We start from the raw sequence: 21587 nt of genomic DNA, 5'->3' as shown, positions 1-21587 counted from the left end.
GTTGATGGTAATAATTATTTGTTAGATTTATATCTTTCTACACTCTAGGAGTGTCAAGTGGCTTGCATAGGGATCACCATTCATTTTCTTCTGTAGCAGCAACCTTTTGAAGTAGATTGGACTGACAGGCAAAGATTGGCATAAAGTCACTCAGATAATTTCCATAGCTGAGGGGATACTTGAAATATGCACTAGAATGTGAAATCCCTTCTATTGAAAACCTTACAAGTCCACTAGGGCTGATATATAAATGAAGCTATATTCACTGATAATATCTACATAACAATATTTTAGTACTATTACTGGCTGATAAAGGTGTTTGAGTGAATTCACATCAATGGTCGCATGGACTTGCGGTATGAGGTTTTCAGAGTGTTTTGACGTCATTGCTACCATCCACGTTTTTGGGAATCCTACTTAAAAAGTGTATGTACACTTGCTCACAATACATTTTTTTAAAAAAATTAATTAGGTTTAGGACGCAGGGAAGTTAAAAAAAAATCAATGTTGGAATCTAAATGAAAAGGAAAAAAAAGTGTGAAAACAAAAAAGAGAAATTCTAGCGATAGATTATGTGACTACGAATGTATGTTTCTGAAAGACAAGAAGTATGATCCTTTCATGGCTAATTATTAAAGCAACCCACAGCAATATTCAGAACCCTGGACTTTATTATTTTTTTGGCATTAAAATATTCTAGAGACAACTTTGTTTAAATACCAAATTTAATTTCCATCTTCCTTCTCCTACTGAAACCCAGAACAATTTACATGAAAACAATAAGGACAGTTTTAAATAAACCATCATACTATTATCATCAACCCTTAAAAATACATACAAAAATTGCAATAGACATATTAATATTCATTCCTGATGCAGCCTTACAATAAAAATACCACCAGCGTTCGTGAGTTTCTGAACTATCTTGAAAGACTAATGTCACCCTTACATGGTTCAGTCTATTCAATCAACCTCTTCTTTTTAAAGAAAAAAACCCTCAAAATTTATTTTTATCTGTTAGCTTTCAACTCTTGGCAGCTCTATTTGCTACCTATTTTTATTGCTAATAAGTGTTTTATGCATGTATGCATTTTATACATAACTGCATATTTAATTTTATTTTACAACTTTTCTACTTATTATTTTGATTTTTTGCTGTTTGCTTATGGTTTTGATAATTATATGATGGTTACTTTGACCAAGTTTTATTAAGTTTGATTTTTTTTCTTGTTAATTGTTTTGGGTTAGCCTATGATTGGAAGCTTGCAGTATGTAACTGAAAAAAATAATTGAACAAATAAACAAATATTCTCATTATTAGCATTGTGAACTGTACTTTCTGGAACTATGAGGAGAGCCTCTATAGGTAACCTCTTTGTATGAGTTTTTTTGGCATTTGGAAAAAAAGAATTTTCAATATATTGGATTAAGCCATTTAGTAATAGTATATTTCTAAAAATGGATTTTAATAGGCACAGGAAATATTCTCACCTCTTCTGTATATTCTTTCTTAAGAGGTGCACCAGCTATCACCTGAAATTACAAACAAATAATTAAAGAATAGACAAATATTTAGAAACACTTAAAATATGTGGTCTTCATGATTTTGAGAATGGGGAAACCCTGCAAAACTTTTCGTTGAATATATAAAAACCATTAATGTTACTTTGTACATGTATTTTAATTACCAGGATTTTAATATGGGGATTTTGGAATAATGTTTTCCCCGCCCCCACCCTTAAATTGTATCTCTGACTAAACAAATCTCTAGTATTTTGAAACTAGATAATACTAGCCTCAAGCTCTGAATTTAGTTTTTAAACCTGAAAATAAAGCTAGCTGTTCCAAAGGAATTAACTTTTAATCAAAATGTTTTGAAGTTGGAATATTTAATAATTGACCGTATTTTTTTGTACTAGGAAATAAATACTTCTAACCCAATATTTGCATGGGGATTTGAAGAAAAAAAACGATTAAAAGAGAAAGTCTTGGATCCTTTTTTTTGCCTTGAAAAGGACTTTCCTGTTTCCCATCTGTGCTGCAATTCATGTCAGTCATCTTTCCTTCAGATTTCCTATGTGGTTAATTAATTTAAGAAAAATATAGCGGAGAAGCCATATGAAGTGAACGTTAAGGAATCTCAGATCTTGGATTATATTTTGTGAACTGGTTAAAAGTTTCAGTGGACACAAAAGCAAATGAGACAAACTGTACGGCCACGTACAATTTATGTATGGTATGTTTGTGTGTGTGCTTGTAAATATAGTGGGGTTCTTTTTAAAACTATTTTAAATACTTAAATTTATTGAATTTATTTGGATTTGTACGATTGTTTATATTGTTTGTTGTGAGCCGCCCCGAGTTCGCGGAGAGGGGCGGCATACAAATCTAAATAATAAATAAATAAATAAATAAACTACATTCCTTCACTTGCTCATTCACAAAGCCAGAGTTTGTAACGGAAAAGACAACAATAAACCATAGCTTGAAACTGTGATTTACAGCCTAATCCTATGTATGACTTACTCCCAAACTCTGTTTGCCCATCACATAAGCTCTTTCAAATCAACCTAACAGATTACTACAATATGTCAATCCACTTAATAAATTCCAGTTCCCTACTAAGAAATCATGTTCTTGCCAAATCCTAAATAATCCTATTATTCAAAAACAATTACCAAGAAGTATAAATCTAGTAAACTACACCTGGTAATAATTCAGTGGAAATACAAAAAAGGAAAAGGAAAAAAGGAAAAGAAAGTTAAAAAAGAAAAGAAAACTAATCCTTGGAAGGTGGACTGAAAATGTTCAGGTTATGACTTATTTCTTGGTCAATTATTTTACTTGCTTCAGCTGAATATTTTATTCAGTGAAAAAAGGGTGAAAATAAACTTTAAAAAATTCAGTTTTTTGAAGTCTCAAAGAAATGCATTCCACAAACTAACAACAATGTTGTCAAGCATAGAATTATTAATATTTTTTAATTGAGTCTTCAAACCTCTGTACTGTACCCCATAAAAGTGAAGAGAGTACAAATATTAAGGCTTCATCCCAGAATAACGGGATGTAAATATTGTCAAATATTACAGCTGCTTGTCACCAAGTTGAATGAACTTTATACTTCCCAAAGTGGAAGCAACGGGGCACATTTGCAAAATATTAATATTTTCAACAGGGAGGAGAGGGAAGAATCAAGAAAAAAGTAATTTGGATAAAGATTTTAAAAATTAGGATGCAAAAATCAAGCCTTGTGGTACTTTTAGCACGAAGTATTAAAGAATGCAGTTGGACAAGTCTGAGCAAGCATTAGAGCAGTGGTTCTCAACCTGAGAGTCGGGACCCCTTTGGGGGTCAAACGACCATTTCACAGGGGTTGCGTAAGTCCATGGGGGAAAAGACAAATTTCCCCTGGTGTTAGGAACTAAAGCTTCTATTCTGGCTCCTTGGAACATATTTTTACAATCGGACCTATCAGGCGTTTACAGTGGGGGTGTCCCTCTGGCCTTCCTGCCAATCAGCTTAAAGCTCTGTTGGGTGAATTGGCACTGGGCTTATGGTTGGGGGTCACCCCAAAATGAGGAACTGTATTAAGAGGTCGCAGCATTAGAAAGGTTGGGAACCAATGCATTAGAGGGTAGCAGAGTTAGAGTGTTCTGTAATTCTTTGGCATCTTCCAACTTTTTGCAACTCAGATATAGTGTAGTAGCTTTAGGAATGAAGAATGAAGGGGTGAATTTTAAAAAGTACAGGAGAAGCAATAATAGAGACAAGGTGTAGGTGTAAAGGCAGCGACAGTTTATAACCAAAGTAGTTAGTATATATAATCTTGGAACAATTAGTACTTGTAGTTAAACATCAGCATCCAGTGGCATAAAAATTTGAAAAACCTTGGAAAACAGGAGAGGGCTCAAGCTCAAACAAGAAGTTAAAATTAAATGAAAGAAAAAAGTGAGGAATCCAAAGATAAAAGCCAGACTGCATGCCTGGATGACAGGCTGAGAGAACAGAAGTAACACAAGAATTTTGGGAGGGAAGACATATATGTACCGCAGAGTATTGCTACAAACAGAATTATTTTTTTTAAAGATAAAGAAACAAGGTGCAATTTAGTCAAGTACTTTTAAATTCCCTACAGTTAATAATTCCCTCCTAATGAAGTTAACAGATCAAAGTTCTTAACTTTGATTGGAATGTACCCATAGTTGGCTTAAATAAGGAAATAATTAAGGAAATAAGGAAACAGGAACTAGCAGTCAATGATAGTTCAAACTGCGGGACCATGAACTTCTTAAGTCCTGCAAAGAGCCTTCCTCCAAATAGCTTTAAAACTATTGTCTCTTGACAATTCAGAGAAAGTGTTAATTGGCTTGCAATGCACTAGGAGTCGTTTCAATCAGTTCCAAAACCGAAATATTTATACTTATTTCCAACGATAAGGGGTTTAAAAAATAGGGAGTTCTGAAGATTTATTCTCTGAGAGGTAGAGACACTTACATTTGGCCCCCCTCCATGCATCTTCAAAGCCCTCACTGTAGCCACAAGCACCACCACACTGGGAATCAAGCCAGAAGCTCTGCATTTGATGTTGAAGAATTTCTCCATTCCGATATCAGCACCGAAACCAGCTTCAGTTACTATTAGGAATAAAGGGTTAATTTAAGTTAGGGTGGATCAGTGAACTCAGGAAATGTTTTTATTTGAGGGCTCTCACAGTTTACTATACATACACAAGTAGCTTCATCTATGCAGACACTTCATCACGAATATGTTTTCACAGGAATAGGCAGTGCCTTTATTTTAAAAGAAGAGTGGGAGATTCCCCCAATCTAGACATGTCAATCAATGCCTTAAAAAAATCATTTGTGTTGTACACATTTACACAATGCCCATATATAATGTACCTATTCCTAAGGAGTGGGGGGAAATTATCCAACTATTAAAATGAATGTGTTACTAGAGCAATTCTGGCGGGACCCAGGGGAAGGGCCTTTTCTGTGGTGGCCCCGGCCCTCTGGAACCAACTCCCCCGGGAGATTCGAATTGCCCCTACTCTTCCCGCCTTCCACAAGATGTTAAAGACCTATCTATGTCGCCAGGCATGGGGGGAATAATTATCTCTTCCTCCCACTAGCACCTTTTTTTTTCTGACTGTAATACATGAGAATGGTATGATTGTGCAGTAATGATTGTTTTTAATATTTATGGGTTTTAAATTTCGTTTTTAATTTATATTGGATTTGTACTCTGTATATTGTATTGTTGTTGTTGTCAGCTTCCCCGAGTCTTCGGAAAGGGGCGGCATACAAATCTAATAAATAAATAAATAAATAAATTATACAGCCAAATAATAAGTTAGTGCAAATAGTTATTAGTTGTTCATTTCTTAGATTTATACCCCATTTTTCCTTCAGAGAAATATAAATGGATTTTTATTCTCTCCTTTCCCTCCACCCCCACAAGAAACCTGCACAGAGAGTGATTTTTTTGAAAACCAGACTTTAGCTATTATCTGAAGAACTATAGTCATCATTAAGGCCAGACTAGAAAACTCTTTTGTATAAAGGTTGCCATTTTATAGCAACCTTTATACAATCTTTTGTATAAAGATTTGGTAAAGCCTCTGACACGTGAAAGTCCAGTTTCACATTTCAGAAGCTTTACCAAATCTTCCCACAGTTTGGAAAATCTTAACATCAGGAACATGATGTTCACATGATAAACTGCCTTAAAAAGTATCTCTCACACAGATGGAATCTAGTTAAGTTTTAAATAGAATTATTGAAACCATAGGGACTTATTAATACAAGCTTACTGATTTTAATGTGTCTGTTTGGAGCAAGGTTCTAACCCAGTGGTTCCCAACCTTTTTTGGGCCATGCCCTACCTAAGCATCTCTAAAACTCTTATTGCCCCCCCACCCCGCCCCATGACTTATAATTATTACTATTCAAAAAGTGAAATCCTATTCAGCGGTGGAAGCCTAAAAGGCCATTAACTTGAAACAAGGTTCCAATTACTCCCACTAAAAATCCAATTGTCCTACTGTGGTGTGTGTGTCCCACATTGGAGACTGCTAATCTAGCCCATTACTCTTTGATGAAGACTTCATGGCATTAGCTCTGAAATATATTGATGGTTGAGGGCTTTTGGCCAAGGAGAATCTTACATAAAGCCACATAATGGAATTCTTGCTGGGTGTGAGAGATCTTTGGGAAGTGATACCTGAACACACTTGTAAGTGGATCACAAGCTTCCTAACAGACAGGAAGCATCAGGTGAAGCCAGGCAAAATCACATCAAATACCTGTACAGTTAGCACAGGGCCACCCCAAGGCTGTGTACTCTCACTACTTCTCTTCTCTCTATATAGCAATGATTGCATCTCAAACAATGCATCAGGTAAACTACTGAAGTTTGCAGATGATACAACAGCGATTGGTCCCATTCGAGACAATGGGAGGTTGAACAACTAGCATCGTGGTGCGACTGGAACAATCTAGAACTGAACACATTCAAAACTGTAGAAATGGTGGTAGACTTTAGGAGAAACCCTCCCATCCTACTACCTCTCACATTACTAGACAACACGGTATCAACAGTAGAGATCTTTAAATTTCTAAGTTCTATCATATCTCAAGACCTAAAATGGTCACCTAACATCAAAAACATCATCAAAAAGCACAACAAAGAATGTTCTTTCTGCACCAACTCAAAAAGCTCAGACTGCCCAAGGAGCTGCTGATACAGTTCTAGAGAGGAATTATTGAGTCTCTCATCTGCACCTCTATATCTGTCTGGCTTGCTCATGCAACCCAACAAGACTGCCACAGACTTCAAAGGATAGTCAGAATCGCAGAACAAACAATGCTGCCAACCTGCCTTCCATTGAGAACCTGTACACTGCATGAGTCAAAAAGAGGGCTGTAAAAGTATCTACTGACCCCTCGCAACCTGGACAAAAATTGTTTCAGTTCCTACCCTCAAAATGTCGCTACAGAGCACTGCACACCAAGACAATTAGACACAAGAACAGTTTCCCCCGAACGCCATCACTGTGCTAAACAAATAATCCCTTCAACACTGTCAAACTATTTACTAAATCTGCACTACTATTACTACTAGTTTTTCTCATCATTCTTATCACCCATCCCCTCCCACTTATGACTATATGACTGTAACTTGTTGCTTGTATCCTTAAGATTTTTATTAACACACTCACTCTCCAAAAAGACCTGGACTTTGTCTCAGACTGGTCTAACACCTGGCAACTTCAAATATCAACCAACAAATGCTCTACCCTCCACATTGGCAAAAAGAATCCAAACCGCACGTACGAACTAAATAAACAATCTCTCACTGCTAACCCACACTCAGTAAAAGACCTTGGAATACTAATATCGAATGACCTAAGTGCTAAAGCCCACTGCAACAATATCACCAAAAAAGCTTCTAGAGTTGTTAACCTGATCCTACGCTGCTTCTGCTCAGGCAATCTCACACTACTCACAAGAGCCTACAAAACTTTTGCCAGACCCATCCTAGACTACTGCTCATCTGTCTGGAACCCATACCACATCTGAGACATCAACACCCTTGAAAATGTCCAAAGATATTTCACCAGAAGAGCCCTTCACTCCTCCACTCGAAACAGAATATCCTACGAAAATAGACTAACAATCCTGGGCCTAGAAAGTCTAGAACTACAGCGCCTAAAACACGATTTGAGTATTGCCCACAAGATCATATGCTGCAATGTTCTACCGGTCAATGACTACTTCAGCTTCAACCGCAACAACACAAGAGCACGCAACAGATTCAAACTTAATACGAACCGCGCCAAACTTGACTGTAAAAAATATGATTTCAACAATCGAGTTATCGAAGCTTGGAACTCACTACCAGACTCAATTGTGTCAACCCCTAACCCCCAACATTTCTCCCTTAGACTCTCCACGATTCACCTCTCCAGGTTCCTAAGAGGCCAGTCAGGGGCGTACATAAGTGCACTGGTGTGCCTTTCGGCCCCGGTCCAATTGTCTTTCCTTTCTTTCACCTATCTTATATATTCTCTTCTTTTCATATATCCTCTCCTCTAAGTTCACTTTTACCCTTATATATATTACCACATGTCTATTTTTCTTTCTATGTATTTGTGTAATGAATAAATAAAATAAATAAATAAAATAAATATTGTTTCTCATTGCTTATTTGACCCCTATGAAAATCATCAAGTGTTGCACCTCATGATTCTTGACAAATGTATATTTTCTTTTATGTACACTGAGATCATATGCACCAAAGACAAATTCCTGACACTTGGCCAATAAATAAAGAATTCTAGCAGTTAAAAAAATCCAACAGTTAAATTGGCAAAATGGCAGGTGACACATCACAGTGTAAAACCCACCCCTTTTGTACACGTGTCAACATTCAGAATAGACTGTGTTTGTTCTGTTTGCCATCTTGCTGATTTTGCCTCACCTATCCATCAACCCATAGGCAAAGAATTCTAATCGTCAGGATTGTACACTGCATAATATATAGAAAGTAGTAGGAAGAAACTCTCGTAAAAACATTGTCAGCCTTTTAAGGCAGATCAGTTCAGGAAACAGATTACGGGAAAGTTGTTTATTATTGTAAGATATAACAACAGAATCTTGAAAGTCTGTCACATTTTCTTTCCACAGCATTTTATACCAAACAGATTCAAAGCAGTGTTATTTTGAGTTTCTTTCTCACACTTTCCCAGGACTGGGTTTCTGTTTTTTTTTCCTTACTCCACCATCAAGATTATATTCTTTTAAAATCAGGCTACCGGTAATTGATTCTAAGTAATAGATATGGTATGAATATGCTATGCCGTTAATAAATGTCACTTATTATTATCTCAAAACGTAAGTATGAGGATATTTAGTCAATGAAATTTTTATCAATTTTTAAAAGAGCAATTATAAAGTGAAGAAACTAATGGCACATATAATAAAAGACAAATCACATAATGATTACATTTGCACCTCTTTTACTGTATTAATACATCTAATATCTCAATAATCATATGTTTAAAAATATATGATTAAAAATAGTAGGATTAAAATAGTTATTAACAGCTGAAATCTAATATGGGTCAGATAATGAACCACAGCACTAGTATTCTACGGTGTGGATAGTTCAATGGATTTGCAGCTGGCTGACGCGTAGACATCAGAGAGTTATTGTTAATGGCGAGTATTCTGAGCAGAGTCAGGTTACAAGCGGTGTGCCACAAGGGTCTGTTCTGGGTCCTATTCTTTTTAATATGTTTGTGAGTGACATAGGGGAAGGTTTGGTAGGGAAGGTTTGCCTATTTGCCGATGACTCTAAAGTGTGCAATAAAGTGTGCAATAGAGTTGATATTCCTGGAGGCGTCTGTAATATGGTAAATGATTTAGCTTTACTAGATAAATGGTCAAAGCAATGGAAACTGCAGTTTAATGTTTCCAAATGTAAAATAATGCACTTGGGGAAAAGGAATCCTCAATCTGAGTATTGTATTAGCGGTTCTGTGTTAGCAAATACTTCAGAAGAAAAGGATTTAGGGGTAGTGATTTCTGACAGTCTCAAAATGGGTGAACAGTGCAGTCAGGCAGTAGGGAAAGCAAGTAGGATGCTTGGCTGCATAGCTAGAGGTATAACAAGCAGGAAGAGGGAGATTATGATCCCGCTATATAGAATGCTGGTGAGACCACATTTGGAATACTGTGTTCAGTTCTGGAGACCTCACCTACAAAAAGATATTGACAAAATTGAACGGGTCCAAAGACGGGCTACAAGAATGGTGGAAGGTCTGAAGCATAAAACGTATCAGGAAAGACTTAATGAACTCAATCTGTATAGTCTGGAGGACAGAAGGAAAAGGGGGGACATGATCGAAACATTTAAATATATTAAAGGGTTAAATAAGGTCCAGGAGGGAAGTGTTTTTAATAGGAAAGTGAACACAAGAACAAGGGGACACAAAAGCAACATGAGAAAATATTATTTTACTGAAAGAGTAGTAGATCCTTGGAACAAACTTCCAGCAGATGTGGTAGATATATCCACAGTAACTGAATTTAAACATGCCTGGGATAAACATATATCCATCCTAAGATAAAATACAGAAAATAGTATAAGGGCAGACTAGATGGACCAGGAGGTCTTTTTCTGCCGTCAGACTTCTATGTTTCTATGTTTCTAAGAAAGAAAGTAAACTGCCATTGTATGATCAAAGATTTGCTTATGGTTCACCAGTGAACTGATATTTCCTTACTTCCCATATATAATTTAAATAAAACATTATTAATGCACATTTTAAAATACAGTTATTTGAAGAAAACAAACGAATATAAGATTTGGGGTAAAAAAAATCCAGACAGCAAATTCACATTTATATCTTTTTATATTATTACCCACTTTCTTGTTTCCTCATTTACTTTAGATTGAGTTGGGAAAAACTGAGGTACAAAGCATCAGAAATATTTCATGTTATGAATCTGGGGACTGAAAACATCATACGTCTGACAAACACACTGACTAGTGGGAGAGGAAGGAAACAGGATGCAGTGTAAAGGCCACTAGGATGAAGGTAACCAACTGCAGAGGAAATAAAACAGAGAGTAAATGTAAAGATAAAGCCATGTGCCAAAGGCATGTACTTTGACCCTTGTTTGTGCTCAAATATTCAATACAATCACTTTTGTATTATTTCCTGCTGGCAAATCAGAGTGCCAATGATAATATAACCAGATAGAGGCCAGTAGGACAAAAATGATTCCAACTGGTCTTTGTTTAATAATCGTGTAACTCTGGAGGCTAGTTATGTAGATATAACTAAATAAATGTTCTATTTCAAGGCTCTGTGTTTGTATAAAACTCTTCAGGCATTCATACTATGAGTAATTCTACATATAAGGAGAAGAAACCAAAGCAAGCCTATGAGGTCAGCTTGGCTACCACACCATCCTCTTTGCTTTCCAGAAGTAGAGTGTGAAATAAAAGGAGTATCCTTTGTGTAAATAAAAATAATAGCTCCAAAGGAAGGTGTCTATAAGAGCTCTCTCTCTCCATATGAAAAAAGAGAAAAACAAGAATGAAAACTACAGTGATACCTCGTCTTACAAACTTAATTGGTTCCGGGTTGAGGTTTGTAAGGTGAAAAGTTTGTAAGACGAAACAATGTTTCCCATAGGAATCAATGGAAAAGCGATTAATGCGTGCAAACCCAAAACTCACCCCTTTTGCCAGCCGAAGCGCCCATTTTTGCGCTGCTGGGATTTCCCTGAGTCTCCCCTCCATGGGAAACCCCACCTCCGGACTTCCGTGTTTTTGTGATGCTGCAGGGGAATCCCAGCAGCACAAAAATGGGTGCTTTGCTGGCAATGGAAGTCCAGAGGTGGGGTTTCCCAGCGAGAGGAGCTTCAGCAAAATTGCAGCCTTGCAAAAACACGGAAGTTCTCGAAACCCCACCTCTGGACTTCCATGTTTTTGTGATGCTGCAATTTCGCTGAGGCTCCCCTCGCTGGGAAACCCCACCTCCGGACTTCCGTTGCCAGCGAAGCGCCCGTTTTTGTGCTGCTGGGATTCCCCTGCAGCATCGCAAAAGCACGGAAGCACAGAGGTGGTGGTGTTTTTTAATTATTTTTAAATTTTTATTAGATTTGTATGCTGGCCCTCTCCGTAGGCTCGGGGTGGCTCACAACAACAATAAAACAATTCAAGACAAATCTAATAATTTTAAAACATTAAAAAACCCTGTTATTAAAGCAGACATACACACAAACAAACAAACATACCATACATGAATTGCATAGTTTCCCATGGAGGGGAGCCTCAGGGGAATCCCAGCAGCACAAAAACGGGCACTTTGCTGGCAACAGAAGTCTGGAGGTGGGTCATCTGAGTGGCGGCGGCAGCGGCTTGGGTTTGTAAGGCGAAAATAGTTTGGAAGAAGAGGCAAAAAAATCTTAAACCCCGGGTTTGTATTTCAAAAAGTTTGTATGACCAGGGGTTTGTAAAATGAGGTATTACTGTACATTTGTCTACTGCCATTGGGTTATCTCAATTATTAGAAGCCTTTAAGGAAGCTTTCTCTCTCAAAGAGAGAGAGTGTGTGTGCCTCCTTAAAGGCTTCTAATAACTTAGATATCTTTGAGAGAGAGGGAGAGAAGGGGGAGGAGAGAGAGATAACAAGACTGATATATAAGATGAGGGAAGAAAGACAAATTAAAGGAAATGCCTTTATTTTTCTTTTCACTAAAGTAGATAACATATATGAATGCATACAATCCAACTTACACTATCTGGGGAATTTAGAAAAAAACAACCTCAAGACATTCTGACAATTCAGAATTTATGACATACATCCCCCACACTCTCAGTGTAATTATTAACATGGAACATACTCTTAGAAATATTTTTTACAGGCTACTAATTTATAAACTAAAATTCAGAACAATATGCAGATAGAAGAAAGCCGTCACTAAGTTACAGCTGAACACAGTTCCATATGAAGTCTGAATCCAACAGTCAACATTAACACAGCAAAGGACCTTAAAAAAACCCAAACCCAAATTTTTTTGTATGGAAGGATACAAAATGAAACAGATCTTTCGGCAGCATATAAGGAAAATTATTATAAACTTTTTTACAGATGGTATATTCCCCTAGCTAGGTTAGCAAAGATATACCCAACATTATTAGACACATGTTGGAAGTGTAAAAACGAAAGAGGCACTTTTTTCCATATGTGGTGGTCATGTCCTATGATACAAAAAATCTGGAAAACAACTCATACCTGGCTTTCAGAGATTACGAAAGACGAAATCGAATTCACTTCGGAAGCCATGCTATTAGGAGTTTGGAGAAAACAATACTCAAAACAAACAATGCTTCTTACAACACACATAAACACCGCAACGAGAATTGCAATAGCACAACTCTGGAAAAATGACCAGACCCCAACGGAAGAATTAATTATAAATAAGATATATACATGCGTGGAGATGGACGAACTCACTAACTCAATCAAGGGAAACAAAATCACGGAATCAAAATGAACATGGCAAAAATGGCATGAATGGGTTCAAAAGAGAATATAGAAACAATATAATAAGAAGCAACAGTACAATGGAAACAATCTACAGCTATCTTGTAAAAAGTTTTATTTACCAGTTATTGAATATAACAAATATTAGAATATAAAAGTATGAAATATAATGTATATAATGGAATGTAACAGGTAAATATCTATTATAAGAATTTTAATAGAGATGGTTTATAATCTGTAAAACAGAATAATGTGTGATTTGAACTATATGTGAAAACTCAATAAAGAAATTTTTTAAAAAAAGAAACAGATAAGAACAAGTATCTACTATTAAAATCTCATAAACAGGTAGATTTCAACAAAACAAATTTTTGCACACTAAGCATTTAGGGTCAACACATAAAAATCAAAAACCAAAACAGCACACTGGAAGGGAGCACTAGAAAATATGCTCACTAGGCTAAGTTTTAGGACATTGGAATAGTGGACGCCAAATTCCAGAACAATGCAAGAGGAAATGGAAATTTTGAATTGTTGGTGGCCATATAATTCTACGATGTAAACATAGTTCTCCTTCTGCAGCTGTCAGCAAGGAAACTATAGAGTTCAAAGTTACAGAAGCACATGAACTTTAACCCCAGGGATCCAAGGCATTTTGGCTGGGGAGCAAGGCTCAGTGTTTCTTGTAAAAGAGCACATTGCTAAACATAACAGCTGCCAAAATAAACCAGGATAGATCAAGATCCATCTGAAAGGATGCCACATTTTTTTTTTGTTAGAACAGCAAGGGTAAATGAACTAGATGTTTTTACAACATGACCCCACATCTCTTCCTAAATGAGCAATTGTGGAATGTGGTACTCTCAGATCTTTCCACGTGTTCCAAATGATTCCATAAACTTGCTCTACTCAGTAAATTTCTAATGTATTTCAGATGCTCGTGGTCCTACAAGGCATGTTTTAAATCATACAAGCCTGGGCTGGAAGGAAAAAAAGACATATTTAATTTACAGGTATTACTTTATCTTTATAGAATGCTGTTTGAGGATTCAAACCATTCAACATTGTGAAATAAATGAGCAAATCTTTCCAGGAAAGCAGCTGGACTATGGAGAGACGGTGTCTGTATAGAATTACACAGGATGACTACAGAGGATGGACCAAAACATCCTCTCCTCATTCAGATATACAGTGGTACCTCTACTTACGAACTTAATTCGTTCCGTGACCAGGTTCTTAAGTAAAAAAGTTTGTAAGAAGAAGCAATTTTTCCCATAAAGCAAATAATGTGTACGATTGAGAAAACCACAGGGAGGGTGGAGGCCCTATTTCCTCCCAGGAGATTCCTAGAGAGGCCCCCAGGAGGCTTCTTCCCGCCTTTTCCGGCCCTGTTTCCTCCCAGGAGATTCCTAGAGAGGCCCCACGGAGGCTTTGCCCTGCTTTTTCTGGCCCTGTTTCCTCCCAGGAGATTCCTAGAGAGGCCCCACGGAGGCTTCGCCCTGCCTTTCCCAGTTACAATTTCGGAGGCTCGGGTTTGTAAGTAGAAAATGGTTCTTGAGAAGAGGAAAAAAAATCTTGAACACCCGGTTCTTATCTAGAAAAGTTCGTAAGTAGAGGCATTCTTAGGTAGAGGTACCACTGTACTGTCATCTGAAGCTCTTTTGGTTTAAAATAACTATCTTGGAGGGAAAAAAAGGAGAGAAAGAGAGAGAGTTGAGAAAGCAGTTCAAAGTAACTGACACATCAATATTTGTTTTCAAATTATGTATACTGGTAGTCCATTACAATATATTAGTTTGTTTGGTGACCGTACAAAGTTATAATGACAGTTACAACCTTTCCAGCATCTCCATGCATCAAAATTCAGATGTGTGACAACTGATTCATATTTGTGATGCTTGCAGTGTCCCAAGATCATGTGATCACCTTTTGTAATCTTTTGACAAGCAAAGTCAATGGGGAAACCAGATTCACTTAACAACTGTAGCAAGAAAGGTCGTAGACAGTATGCTAAATCTGATTGAGGAAGGAAGGAAGGAAGGAAAGAAAGAAGGAAGGAAGGAAGGAAGGAAGGAAGGAAGGAAGGAAGGAAGGAAAGATCTATAATATTTTGCCTAGGGCTGACAATTAGTTATGTATTAGTTCTATTTTCTATTTAGTTCTTTAAGCTTCAGCTGATGCAGAATGCAGTGGTGCAGAAAGTTATGTATGTCTACAGAACAGCATATGTTGCACTTCTGCTCCATGAGCTGCCCTGGCTGCCAGATTGTTTCTGGATCCAATTCAAGTTGCTGGTTTTTATTTTTTAAACCCTTCATGCTCTCCCTATTATGTCAGCCCATTTCCTTAGATTCGGCAGAGAGGGCATCCTGCAGGTACCATTTTCAAGGGATCTACAATTAATGGGTCCCGTTACAATTATTGTTTTTATAATATTTATTTCATATTTTTATTTTATTGTTGTAGATGGCGCAGAGGCATTTCTAGTGAGGCTATATAAATCAGTCAGACAGAAATGTTGCATATTAAGTCTATAAATTATAATGAGATATGGCAATGATCAAATATTTGGTACCAGACTTGTACAGAGTAGAATATTCACAGTCTGACACATCAACTTTTTTGTAAAAATCACAAGTGAAAACAAATGTTGAAAAAGAAAAAGGTAATTTATTCTTTTTTAAGACAAACTTCAAGAGGTTTTTAAAAACACTTGGCATACACTAGAATGTTGCTAATTTTTAGGGAAATCCTTCTGTCTTGTGACTTTGCTTTTGTTATGCAGCATGCATCTTTGCAAGTTGGCAGGGAATGTTAACAGCTGCTGTTGTTATACACTTTGAAAAATGTTCTCACAGGAGACTAAACTGTGAAACAAACCCAATCTGTCTATTATTGTGCAGCCTGTACTACAGTAAGATAACTTATTTTTTTCCCTGGCACCATTCCAAGGATGGACCTATCCTAAAAAGCCGTATATAGCATGAAATCTGTAAGATTGTTCCTATATTCTTGTGTGTTTTGATTCAAGATCATATCTTGTTATTATGATTACAATCACAATGCTCAAATCTGTGGGATTTTCTGGAGACCTTCATTAACAATGCATGGTCAGCTGTAACAATACACGCCTTACTATGAAGTACCTCTTGGATGATCTCCCAATGCTTTAAGCTGCATGTTGAAAAGAATAAGATTGTTTTGTTTGGGCCTGTCAGCTTGGACTACCGGTAAGTCTTCCCCATTTGTCTTCAGAACTCCTAGATGGCCCCAGTTTCTTCCTTGCACAGCCTCGGGCTTTGACTAAAAAAGACTTTAGTTTAACTGAGGATGCCTTGACTGTCAGACACAGTTTGTCTGTCTGTCTGTCTGTCTGTCTGTCTGTCTGTCTGTCTGTCTGTCTGTCTGTCTGTCTATCTATCTACGGTAGTTTTATTTTATTTTGTCAAGTACGTATGGGTAGTATACAAGGATATAACAATGTTTATATTACATGATACTAGTAAGAGAGAAATGTTAGGTCAGAGGATGGTAGGCACGCTAGTGCACTTATGCACGCCCCTTACTGACCTCTTAGGAATTGGGTGAGGTCAACAGGTGGATAGTCTAAGGAGGGGATTTGGGAGGTTATGTGATGATACTAATGATACTAGTGAAACTGAATTGCGACAACTGATGGGGCGATGGGACAAGGTAAGACGATATACGGCGAGTAGGATCCGAGACCAAGCTATAAGAAACAAGTTGGAATCACTTTATAATATGTAAACGGGGTTAAAACGATTTATATAATAAACACCCCCAAATGGTGGTGGGGTACGAATGTTTGTCTGGTGGTGGGCACAATCACTGAGCACTTGTTATATGTTGTGTGTGTGTTTTTCTTATATTATAAAAATCAATAAAAATATTTTTTTTTAAATGTGATGATACTACAGAGTCAAGTAGTGAGTTTCATGCATCAACTACTTGGTTAGTAAAGTCGTATATCCTGCAGTCAAGTTTGGAGCGGTTTACTTTAAATTTGTATCTGTTGTGTGCTTGTGTGTTGTTGTGTTTGAAGCTGAAGTAGCTATTGACAGGAAGAATGTTGTAACAGATGACTTTATGGGCTATGCTTAGGTTGTGTTTAAGGCGATGTAGTTCTAAGCTTTCTAAACCTAGGATTGTAAGTCTAGTTGCATAGAGTATTCTGTTGCGAGTGGAGGAATGAAGGGCTCTTCTAGTAAAGTATCTCTGGACATTTTCTAAATGCGGAGTGGGTTCTAGATTATTGTGATAGTCACCTGATAGGTGTTTTCAATACCTTTCTATCTTGACTGTTCCTGGCCTTCCAAATTATTTTCATGTCTCAATGCAACACAGGATTCTTCACAGGTTCCTAATGTGACCCAAAGACCCATTTAAACCAGCGGTGCTCAGGTTTATAGCTGTTTACCCAGAAAAAAAACTTTCTACTCTGGGGTATGTCTGCTTTTATTCTTCCCTAGAGTATTTTTTTTCCTTCTTTGAAGAGGGTCTTCTGGTTTTTTGTATACTAACTTTTATGTTTTCCTATATTTATTTAGATTATATGTAAAGTCTAATTTTGCATAACTTGTGATATTGGCCTGTCTACCAAAGAGGGGAAGAAAAGTTGAAATGTCTAGTCCCATATCATTAAGGTTGCATTATTACAACAATCTCAACCTTTGTCATTGTGACCTAGCAATCAACAGGAGGGCAGCACAGGCTCTGAGAACTCTTCCTCTCTCATACACTGGGTTTAGGGGGAAGGTGCTAGATGTTTGTTCTAGACCAGTGTTTTTCAACCAGTGTGCCGCGGCACAGTAGTGTGCTGTGAGACATGGTCAGGTGTGCCGTGGGGAAATTAAACATGGGTCCCCAAATTACGGCCATGACGGATACGGCCCGCGGAGGCCATTTATGTGGCCCACCGCCAGCTGCCTCCATCTGAACATAAACATTCCCCTCACAATCCCTCCAGCTATCAGCGACAGGAAGAGCGAAGGCACAGGGAACGCTCACTGACCAATCACCTTCTAGGATTCATCCCGACCACTAGCGATGAACCAATAGCAGTCCGCCTCTCATCCACACCCAGGAAGGTCCCCGCTCGGGCTGCCGTGCACTTGTCATTGCGTGGCCGCGGCAAGTAGTTGAAGCTGTTACTCCTCCCCATGGTCCCAATTTCTAATCCTGGTCAGGACTGGAGGTAAATGTTGCCACCACTAGATGAAGCCTCAGCTTCAGCTGGTTATGTCTATCCTGATGGTGTATATAGATATTTAACCTTTTTCTTTTTTAAGAGGCCCCCCGCAGAGGGTGATATATTATATTATTACCTATATGTATAATATGTACTGTGTTAGAGTGTCATTTTGTGTCATTTTTGTTGGTGGTGTGCCCCAGGATTTTGTAAATGTAAAAAATGTGCCGTGGCTCAAAAAAGGTTGGAAATCACTGTTCTAGACAACTAGTGGCAGCAGGTACTACAAAGTCATTAATCCATGCAGGAAGCAGGAACTGGGTGTGAAAACCTAAAGTACTTTGTGTAGGAGAAGTTTTAGCCTCAGCCTTTCCTTTTACAGGTTCATCTTTTCCACTACATTCAGCAGCATACACACAGAAAAGTAAGTAAAGCATAAATGAGCTATGTAAACAAACATACAGGTGAAACTTCAAAAATTAGAATATTGTGCAAAGATTCATTTATTTCAGAAATGCAACTTAAAAGAAAACAATATATGAGACTCATTACATGCAAAACAGAGATAGACAAAATAAATTCCTTTTCAAGTTTCAAGGTCATCCTTTGTCCAGCATGGTAGTGTATGGACCCTTTGGCAGCAGATTAGTGGTCGATGTGATGAACTTGTGTGTGTAGGACAGGGGAATGAACTTTAAATTGGAAGTAGAAACCCTGGGGAAACCAGATTCCCCAGATGTACCAATATGGGAATAAACTGGAACTTTGAGGAAACCTTTGCCTCGGACTCTGATTTAAACTTAGATGTTATTTGGAACTCTGACAGACATGAGACTGAACAATGCAGAAGAGCTGAAGACCATTATTGAAGCATCCTGGTCCTCCATAACAACTCAGCAGCAGCACTCCAGGCTGATAGCTTCCATGCCATGCCACATTGCTGCAAAAGGGGCCCAAAACCAAGTACTAAGTACATATAGATGCTTATACTTTTCAGAGGTCTGATGTTGTTCTATGTACAATCCTTGTTTTATAGATTTCATGTAATATTTCATGTAATGTAACTGACCATTTCAATAGCTACTTCTGTTCAGTTTTCTCAAAAGACACCTTACAAAATAATACTATAGAGGGATATAGCATTGCTTCCAGCTGTACGGATTCAGCTCCAGTGATCTTAGAAGCCGATGTCTTAGAAGAACTTGAACGATTAAAGATAAATAAGGCAATGGGTCCAGATGGCATCCACCCCAGAGTTCTTAAAGAACTCAGATCTGTCATTGCTACCCCCCTGCCTGATTTGTTTAACCAATCCTTGTTAACAGGAGAAGTTCCTGAGGATTGGAGAATGGCCAGTGTTGTGCCTATTCACAAGAAGGGCAGTAGAGAAGAAGCTGGTAACTACAGGCCAGTTAGCTTGACATCAGTTGTAGTTAAAATGATGGAGACTCTACTCAAAAAGAGGATAAATCAGCACCTAAAAAACAATAACTTATTAGACCCAAATCAGCATGGCTTTACTGAAGGCAAATCATGTCAGACTAATCTCATTGATTTCTTTGACTATGTCACAAAGGTGTTGGATGAAGGTGGTGCCGTGGATATTGCCTACCTGGACTTCAGCAAAGCCTTTGATACGGTTCCACATAAAGAGCTGATAGATAAATTAGTGAAGATTGGACTTACCCTGGATAGTTCAATGGATTTTCAGCTGGCTGAAGCGTAGACATCAGAGAGTTATTGTTAATGGCGAGTATTCTGAGCAGAGTCAGGTTACAAGCGGTGTGCCACAAGGATCTGTTCTGGGTCCTATTCTTTTTAATATATTTGTGAGTGACATAGGGGAAGGTTTGGTAGGGAAAGTTTGCCTATTTGCCGATGACTCTAAAGTGTGCAATAGGGTTGATATTCCTGGAGGCGTCTGTAATATGGTAAATGATTTAGCTTTACTAGATAAATGGTCTAAGCAATGGAAACTGCAGTTTAATGTTTCCAAATGTAAAATAATGCACTTGGGGAAAAGGAATCCTCAATCTGAGTATTGTATTGGCAGTTCAGTGTTGGCAAATACTTCAAAAGAAAAGGATTTAGGGGTAGTGATTTCTGACAGTCTCAAAATGGGTGAACAGTGCAGTCAGGCGGTAGGGAAAGCAAGTAGGATGCTTGGCTGCATAGCTAGAGGTATAACAAGCAGGAAGAGGGAGATTATGATCCCACTATATAGAATGATGGTGAGACCACATTTGGAATACTGTGTTCAGTTCTGGAGACCTCACCTACAAAAAGATATTGACAAAATTGAACGGGTCCAAAGACGGGCTACAAGAATGGTGGAAGGTCTTAAGCATAAAACGTATCAGGAAAGACTTAATGAACTCAATCTGTATAGTCTGGAGGACAGAAGGAAAAGGGGGGACATGATCGAAACATTTAAATATATTAAAGGGTTAAATAAGGTCCAGGAGGGAAGTGTTTTTAATAGGAAAGTGAACACAAGAACAAGGGGACACAATCTGAAGTTAGTTGGGGGAAAGATCAAAAGCAACATGAGAAAATATTATTTTACTGAAAGAGTAGTAGATCCTTGGAACAAACTTCCAGCAGTTGTGGTAGATAAATCCACAGTAACTGAATTTAAACATGCCTGGGATAAACATATATCCATCCTAAGATAAAATACAGAAAATAGTATAAGGGCAGACTAGATGGACCATGAGGTCTTTTTCTGCCGTCAGACTTCTATGTTTCTATGTTTCTATTCTAATCATCACAATTATGATAAATCATGGCTTGAACTATCTTGCTTTGCCTGTAATGAGTCTCTCTCATACATTAGTTTCACCTTTTAAGTTGAATTACTGAAATAAATGAACTTTTGCATGATATTCTAATTTTTCGAGCTTCACCTGTACATTTGCTGAGTGTACAATAGCATACATACATATAGTATTAAACTTGTTTTCCTCCTTATATTCTTTTTTAAAATCTATGAGTTTGCATTTTATTTCTTAGAGATGATATTTCATTGAAATAGACTTTTGGGAATTAACCCAAATATTCACTTCCTCTACATCACTGTGCTAATGGTTTCATTGGCATCAGTCCTATTGATATCAATAGTACCACTTGGAGTATAAGATCTGGGCTATTTTATTGCTTTGTATATTACTTCCACAATTAAGCAACTTTTCAGAGTCTTAAAAACGGAGGTGATCAATTTTATGTTTTAAAGTAAACAAGTCTACATGTAACCACTTATTGCCAGAGATATTTTCCTGGAAATTAATCCACACAATAGGAACATTAGAGGGTAAT

The 21587-nt window shown here is 37.5% G+C and overlaps 1 protein-coding gene across 2 annotated transcripts in view; it reads right to left on the bottom strand.

Moving 5' to 3' along the window:
• MTHFD1L (methylenetetrahydrofolate dehydrogenase (NADP+ dependent) 1 like) overlaps positions 1-21587 on the bottom strand; it is a 177777-nt gene that overhangs the window by 61699 nt on the left and 94491 nt on the right. For both annotated transcript variants that reach the window (XM_070733706.1, XM_070733708.1), the window contains exons 21-22: positions 4495-4634; positions 1492-1533 (exon numbers count right to left, since the gene is read on the bottom strand). In XM_070733706.1, the coding sequence (XP_070589807.1) occupies positions 1492-1533; positions 4495-4634 (182 nt within the window). The remainder of the gene's footprint in view (positions 1-1491; positions 1534-4494; positions 4635-21587) is intronic.

The sequence above is a fragment of the Erythrolamprus reginae genome, chromosome 1 (genome assembly GCF_031021105.1).
Source record: "Erythrolamprus reginae isolate rEryReg1 chromosome 1, rEryReg1.hap1, whole genome shotgun sequence".
NCBI classification, from domain to species: Eukaryota; Metazoa; Chordata; class Lepidosauria; order Squamata; family Dipsadidae; genus Erythrolamprus; species Erythrolamprus reginae.
Note: the sequence above shows the minus strand (reverse complement) of the source record. Positions and strands in the feature narration are given on the sequence as shown.